The sequence below is a fragment of the Otolemur garnettii genome, unplaced genomic scaffold, assembly GCF_000181295.1.
Source record: "Otolemur garnettii isolate 467f Iridium unplaced genomic scaffold, OtoGar3 scaffold00016, whole genome shotgun sequence".
NCBI lineage: Eukaryota > Metazoa > Chordata > Mammalia > Primates > Galagidae > Otolemur > Otolemur garnettii.
Window position 1 is genome coordinate 19,216,851 of NW_003852411.1, and position 8,263 is coordinate 19,225,113.

Sequence of the window (8,263 nt, forward strand, 5' to 3'; positions counted from 1 at the left end):
AAAAAAAAAAAAAGAAACTAAAAAGAGCAATTTAAAGCCAGGCCTGGTGGCTCATGCCTGTAATCCTAGCACTGTGGGAGGCCGAGGTAGAAGGATTGCTTGAGCTCAGGAGTTTGAGGTTGCTATTAGCTGGTCTGACACCTTGGCACTCAACCCTGGGGCAACAGAGTGAGACTGCCTAAAACAAAACAAAACAATTTATAACTAAAATGAAATTACTATTCACTAAATTTAAATCCCGTATTTTTTGCTTTTTTTTTTTTTTTTAATTCAAATGGTACTCAGAGAAACAGATGGTACCTTACAGTGACATTATTTTTATTACATATACCTGGTTGATAAGCTACTTAAGGCTGTGTTCTGGAATTGAGCCTGGTTATTCTATGCATGGTGTGAAGTCTGTTGAGTTGTGTATGTGCTTGGCTTTATGCACTAGGCTGTTAGTAACAGGCTGGTGTTGCAGAGGGAGGCAAACACCCTGGCAGGCCAGCCACAGCCTCCACCACCACCTCCAAAATGGCCTGGAATGATCTCAAGTGAGCAGTTGAGCTTGGAACTGCACCAGGTGGAAAGGGAAATTGGGAAGAGAACCCGAGAGCTGAGTATGGTAAGTGTTACAATGGGGGAAGGTGAAATCCTTCATATTGTTGTGTTACTAAATGCATGGCTGCAGAGTTTTAGTTATTTAGAGCTTGTTTTTCCTTATTCCTATATGGTATAGGTGTGTTTTTGTGTGTTAGGATTCTTTATTAACTTGTAGGTAAAACAAGGTAGTTAATGGAAGTTCTTAACTTTCTGATTAACATACTGATTAGGGAAGCAGATGGGATAGTCTTTACTATTTTTCAGTACCATTGTGTTATGTAAAAAGATATACTTACCAAGTAACATTTTAGTTTTTGTAGCCTTTAAGTTATTGATGAACCACTTCTTGTTAGGAATGAGACACAACCTGCACATTCTGTCCTATGGAGCTGTATCCATAAATATTCTTAGGATTTGCTTCATAGTACACAGACTTTTTTTTTGAAAACAGAGTTTCACTATGTCACCCTCAGTAGAATGCTGTGACATCACAGCTCACAGCAACCTCAAACCTGGGCTTAAGCAATTCTCTTGCCTTAGTCCCCCTAGTAGCTGGGACTACAAGTGCCCACGACACTCGCTATTTTTCTGTTGCAATTGTCATTATTGCTTACCTAGCCTGGGCTGGGTCCAAACCTGCCAGCCTCAGTATATGTGGCCAGTACCATGACCATGGTGCTACGGGCTCTGAGCCAGACATTCACTTTGGTACCTTTTTTTCCCCTTGAGATATGCTCATGCTTGTCAAGAGTTCAGTGGTATCATCATAGTTCACAGCAGCCTCAAACTTAGACTCTTGGGCTCAAGCAGTCCTCCTACCTCAGCCTCCCAGTAGCTGGCACAGCTGGGACTACAGGTGTACACCACTATCCCCAGCTATTTTTTTCTATTTAATATTTTTAGTAGACGGGGGAGTCTCAGCTGTGCTCAGGCTGGTCTCAAACTCTTGACCTTAAGTAAGTAGTCTTCTCACCTTACCCTCCGGAGTGCTAGGATTATAGGCATGAACCACTGTACCTGGTCCATTTCAGTAAATTTTCAGTCTTAGGAGATTAAACCATTCTCTTGGGTTGCTTGGTATTTGACTTTTTTTGTTGCATAGCTTCTGTATTTTTTCTAAGCAAATAGGGTATATAGTTTTTCTACTTTCATAAGTATGTCATATATACTTATTGTCCTTTGGCTTGCTTTTTCTAAGTCATTAGGATTTAAGGGGGGGGTGTTTTTTCCCCTAAGTCATTGTTTTTTTTTCTGTGAGACTTTTTTCAGGTTCACTTTGAGGCATTCTTTCCCTTATTTTCCAGCTTAGTGAGCAAGTGTTTTATACTTTATGTTTTTATGTATTTCTCTCTTAGTCTGCCTGTTTCTTTGCCCATTTTACAAAACTAAGTATGATTTCTGTATCATCAGTTTGTCTATATTATTTGTATTTGGTCTCTCATTAGGACCATTAAGTACATAACTTGTTTTATTTTATCTCCTTCTTTTTCAAAAAGGAGAGCCAGTGTTCTCTGGACATGAAAAGCAAACTGAATACAAGTAAGCAAGCAGAGAATGGACAACCAGAACCACAAAACAAAGTTCCAGCTGAGGACCTTACATTGACATTCAGGTAAAGAAAAGGAAGTTTTCATAGTCTCATTGAACTACATATAGAAAAGGAATATATATAGGCCAGGCACGGTGGCTCACACCTGTAATCCCAGTACAGTGGGGAGATTGAAGCAGGTGGATTGCCCTGAGCTCACAGGTTCAAGACCAGCCTGAGCAAGAATGGGCTACCATCTCTAAAAATAGCCAGGTGTTGTGGTGGCGCCTATAGTCTCATCTGCTTGGGAGGCTGAGGCAAGATAATTGTTTGAGCCCAAGAGCTAGAGTTTGCTGTAAGCTATGATGGTACAGCACTCTACTGAAGGCAACAAAGTGAAACTATCTCAAAAAAAAAAAAAAAAAGGTATAATTATATTATCTGGTCATACTAGAAGTACCACTATAAATATGATGTGATTTTTAAAAATCATTATTTTATGTACATTGAGAAAATATTTTTGCATAAATCTAGGAGTATAAAACTTAAATCAACTACCTAACACATGAAATTTTCTGGTTACATTTGCTTCTGTCCTTTGTTTCATAATTTATTTTAAATGTAGCCATTGATCTTTAAATTATGAAGGAAATACAGTAGAACCTTAAATTGACTAATTTTCATAGATTAGACATGCACCACAGGTACATATCAGTACAGCAAGCCTAGTTCCTGTGCTGACCACCTCCATATGTTGCCCAGTTTGTTACAGTTCCTTAGCTGGTCGATTGACAGAGGTTCTACTATATCTGCTTAATGTAAAAACAAACAAACAAAAAAAACCCCAGAAAATAAAAGCCCCCAATCTTAAATATGTTATATAAAAAAAAAAGCTGTAGAAAATTAAAAATTTTAGCAGAGGGTAAATTTAAAAATCACCTATAATTTCAATACCCAGAGATAATTAACATTAACATCTTAGTGTGTATCTTCTCAGTCTTTTTAAAGTATGTGGGCATTTGTGGTATTTAGCTACTTGCTGATTTTTACAAACCCACTACCCTAGTTTTTAGTTTAGTCTGTCATATATTCTTCTATAGGTGTGGAAGGGTACATATCAATTACCGTGAACAACTCTGCTATAAATAATATTACAATCACCTCTTTCTTTGCACATCCTTAATTATTTTCTGAGGATATTTTGTGTCTTTTGAATGTAGAGTCCTGAGTTGCCCGCCTGATGATGTGCAATGAGAATTTCTAATGTCTATTGATTTCAAGCGTAGGTTTTGGCTATTTTAAATCCATACATTATGCTGAGCTCAAAATTGTTTCTTATACTAGTAAATAAGCTAAATTAGGAGTCAGTACTTTTTCTTAAAGGCCAGATAGTAAATACTTTAAGGTATGTCTTTATTACAACTCTCAACTCTGCCCTATGGTGTGAAAGCAGCAACAGAAAATACGTAAATAAATGGGCAGGCCTATGTTCTAATAAAACTTTTTATAAAAATAGGCAACCAGCAAGCCAGACGGATGCCTATAATCCCAGCACTTTGGGAGCTTAAGGCCAGAAGTTTGAGATGACCGGCCTGGGTAACATGGACAGACCCCATCTGTTTTTAAAAAAAATTAGCTAGGTGTAGTAACGTACACCTTAGGTTCTAGCTACTTGGGATCTGAGGACTGAGGCAAGAGCCTAGGAGTTCAAGGCTGCAGTGAAAAATAATCATATTATTGCACTCCATCCAGGTTAACAGAAGGAGACCTTGTCTCTGAAAATAAAAAATAGGCTCAGCACCTGTGGCTCAAGTGGCTAAGGTGCCAGCCGCATACACCTAAGGTGGCGGGTTCTAATTTGGCCCGGGCCCGCCAAACAACAATAATGGCTGCAACCAAAAAATAGCCAGGTGTTGTGCGGACGCCTATGGTTCCAGCTACTTGGGAGGCGGAGGCAGGAGACTCGCTTGAGCCCAGGAGTTGGAGGTTGCTGTGAGCTGTGATGCTATGGCACTCTGCCCAGGGGAACAGCTTAAGGCTCTGTCTCAAAAAAATAAAATAAAATAAATAAAAAATAATAGGCAACTGGCTAGCTTTAGTTATGTATACCCTATGCCAAAACAGGAGGAGCTGTAAATTAAAATTTGAAAGCCATGTGTATGTTTTCCCATAGTACTAAATGATAGGCCCTTGTTTATTTTATTCTGCTAATAAGTCATTTTTTCTCTTTTATTAAAATTCCAACTACATTTTTTTAAATGTTAACAGTGATGTACCGAATGGATCAGCCTTGACACAAGAGAATATCAGCCTCCTATCAAACAAGACCAGCTCTCTGAACCTGTCGGAGGACCCGGAGGGAAGAGGAGATAACAATGACTCCCAGAAATCAGGAGTTACTCCCAGTTCTGCTCCCTAAACTATGAGGAGTTGTACTTTTATCTTCTGCTCCTAAACAATTTGTAGGGCATAGGGGTAGGAAAATGGATAACTTCTAAACTTTTTTTCTAAGAGTGGTCAGAGAAATCCAGGAAATGTACCAGAGGCAATGTGCACAAACACCACTACTAAAAACAAACCCTGCACATAGTTCACATTAATACATTTTTTTAATTTAAAGAAAAAGAAAATTAGCAGTATCTGCAAGCAATTCAGATTAAATTTGTTTTTGTTCTGTGAATGAACTTTATTTTAATAACTTTGGACGCCTTGGATCCAGGGCTTTAAAAAAAAGAAGATATTATATATACACTCTGTTTGATTAATTGTATGATCTTAATGAAGTAGGTTTTTCTTGTATTTTGGTATTATTACATACCCAGTGTATAATTCCCTACCCCCAACCCTTTCCAACTCTCACCACCCCATAAACTTAAAACAGACAAAAAGCATCAGCTCTTCTGAGAATTCTGTGGTGCTTGAGAAACAAAGAGACAACAATGAACTGAGTTATTAGAAAATGTGCAGCAAACCAACTTTTCCCAGAATTTTTTTTCTTTCTGGATCATTAGCTTCAATGATAGATATATTTTTCTTATGACATTGAAATGTTTTTTTAGGAGAGTTTTATTTCTTATTTTCAGCTTTTCAGATAAATAATTACAGATAATTTTTGAAGTCCCCATTTCCATATTAAGAATCTTTTGTATTCTCTTAATGTCATGAGAAAGCCAATTTCTGTGTTTGATTAGATTTGAAGGGAGATAACTTTAAGAATGAACTTAATTAGCACTGAAAATCCATGGTTGGTGTATTGCCTGTGTTCAACTGATGGCTAGAAATTTGGAGCTGTGCTTTCCAAATTAAACTTTTGCTGAAGACAGAATGCTCAAAAACCAGGACAGTCAAACCATGTCATAAAACTGCAATACGTCATTTGACCATAACAGTGAACAAAGCAACATTATTTTGAATGGGTGTTTTTATTTTACTCTCAAAACCTAGAAGTATAAAATAGAATCCCTCTATACTACAGCCCCTGGTTTTAAAGAGATTTGCAAATACAAACTGCTTGAGTCTGACGCATAGTTTATGAATTGATTACTTGTTGCTGCTTAAGCTCATCAGCATAAGTAGGTAGGAAATACCTTGGCATCAGTTTTTGTAGACTTGGCTTTCCAATATTGAAAATGTTAATTCGTGAGAATTTTGAAAAGAGGAAGACCTTTTTTATTATTTAATTCTGCTGCACATATTCTGATGCCACGTGTCTCGGCTTAACAAGGCCCTGTAAAACATGTTTAGTGGGGATCATTTTACATAGTTCCCTTCTCCATACCTCTATATTCTAGATTATTTTCAGTTTCTCTCTCTGGATTATACTACTAAATCAGAAAGCACTGGTTATGTAATAAGTTACTGCATTGCTTTGGTTGGGTAAAAACAAGAGTTTATATTTTTCTTGTTTCTTATTTTCTTAACCCTTAACTCCTGCTGAGGTTATAACCTCAGTCTAAGCTCTGTGTCCATCATACTGTTAACTGAAACAAATGGGGGTGGGGGTGGGAAGGGTAATACAGTCCTGCCATTGCCTACCAGTAGGAGAGTCCAAACAGAACACTCTTTTGAGTAGCAATTATTTAATTTGCCCAGTCAAGGCACCATGTTTATATACTATTTCACATTGAATTTGATTATGCCCTACAGACCTGGCTGGTCAAGGATTTGATATACACATATTGGCTTGGGATTCGAGCTTTCTTTTTTATTTAAATAAAAATTTATATATATATTATATATATACATATATACATAGCTATATCTGTATATATATTGGGTATGTTTTAAGGATTTTTTCGCATGAGCGCAGCTGTTGCGATAAAATGACTGATTGGGAGGTGGAAGCACTGAATGAAGGTAAGGCATTTTTTCAGTTGATATGTACATTTTCCTTCTTTTTTCTAAATATGCTTTTGTGTTTTTTTTTTTAATTGCTTATGTTTTTTTATTTCCTTTTGCTTAAAACCCTTCTACATTTATGCTTTAAATTCTTATTGTTTATTGGGAGAAGGAAAGAAACTTTTGTATGTCTGGCAGAGTCCCAAGATTTTTTATTTCTCTGCTTAACAATAAAAGGCAACATTGTTAGCCTCCAACCTTCTGTAGGCAGACTTGGGCAGATCTTACTTTTTTGAATGTGTCACATTATTCTAAATGTTGGAAGCACTTTGGAACTCAGAGTGATTGACTTTGTTGATGTTTAGCATGAAAGTGAAGTTTCATTTTGGGTATCTATTGATGAAATCCCTAATATCAATTTTTGTTACTCTTGTTCATATTCTACCTTCAGGTACACTTGTTCTTGCTTGCACCATTTTGATTTTGTGACATGGAGCAGAACAGGGATTAATTCATGTCGTATTACTTTTCTTAACAAAACCAGAAAAGCCACTGTGTAGATGTCTTTCTCTTTTTATGCATTTTCTTTAGGGGGAAAAAATTCCTAAATTGTATCCTGAATTCTAGTTGTATTCCTCCAAGGGTCCACACTGTAGAAATAACCTGGTTGGATAGAAAGGCAGAAGAATACTATATTATCCCAATGTGCCTATAATTTATCTATTTTAAATTGATTATTCTGCCTTACCTAATGGAAATTTTTGCAGCTTTCCTAGTGTTCACCAGTAGATTTAAGAATTTGCTAAAACCCCCAAACTATTTTTTTTTTCCTTTTTCTCTGTTATATGATCAGCCTATAAGATCAAACAGCCTATTTGGCATAACTATTGGACTCTTTAATTGTCTTTCTTCTTTTTTTATCAAAATCTAAAAGGTAGTGATTTTTTTTCTGCTTTCTAAATTTTGTTTCCTTAGAGACAGTTGAGAAATGAAACCAATAAAATGGAAAATACTGTTTTTATGCTTTCTACTTATTAAAATGTTAATTTCTTCTGAAGATGACTTTGTTTTTCACTGAATTCAAAAGCAAGAATTAGATATCTCAGATGAACATGAACACTTTTGAAAGGGTTAAAGGTAGGAGTAATAAGCATTGTATTTACTCTTACTTAAATAACAGGCCCGGATTTTATCATAGTGAGGATTTTAAGTACTTTGACTTATTCTTTGTTCAAGAGGTTTCTAGAAAAAGGTGGAAGAACTGAAAATAAGGCATCTAAATTTAGTTTCCTGTTTTACATGTAGTTCTTTTGTTTAATTTATAGATACTATCACAAAATAAGTCCATTAGCTGTTCTTGTATAATTTACAGAGGCTGAAGTGACCAAAGATCCACTTCTTACACTTTTCTAATTAAAGGAAAAATTAGTTATAGCATAGGTTTCTAATAATATTATTCAAATAGTAATAGACACTATTCCTAATGCCAACTACAAATATTCAGCTACTCAGAATGTATAAAAATTTGCTTGATACAGCATTAATGTGAGGTGATTCCCTTCTCCCATCTTATTTCCCTTCCCTTCTCCTATTCTTTCCCATGTATTTACTTTTTTTGCCTAAAAGACAGAAAATCGATATTTCTCATCTGCTACGTTGATTATATAACTCCATCAGACTTTCCATAGGTCTTCAGGTTTTAAGCTCAAAGTTTAATCATAAGTTTTTCCATGAACGTCTTTTTTTTTTTTTCTGGCCCTTTTTCATCCTACAGTTCCCCCTTGACTTACCCACTGCCCTCCCCAATCTGCA

At 36.1% G+C, this 8,263-nt stretch overlaps 1 protein-coding gene across 1 annotated transcript in view; it reads left to right on the forward strand.

Moving 5' to 3' along the window:
• RC3H1 (ring finger and CCCH-type domains 1) overlaps positions 1-5,125 on the forward strand; it is an 86,208-nt gene extending 81,083 nt beyond the window's left edge. Inside the window, exons 17-19 of the mRNA XM_023510813.1 lie at positions 437-607; positions 2,082-2,197; positions 4,382-5,125. Coding sequence (XP_023366581.1) covers positions 437-607; positions 2,082-2,197; positions 4,382-4,532 — 438 coding nt within the window. The 3' untranslated portion in view covers positions 4,533-5,125. The remainder of the gene's footprint in view (positions 1-436; positions 608-2,081; positions 2,198-4,381) is intronic.
• Positions 5,126-8,263: the final 3,138 nt, after the last annotated feature.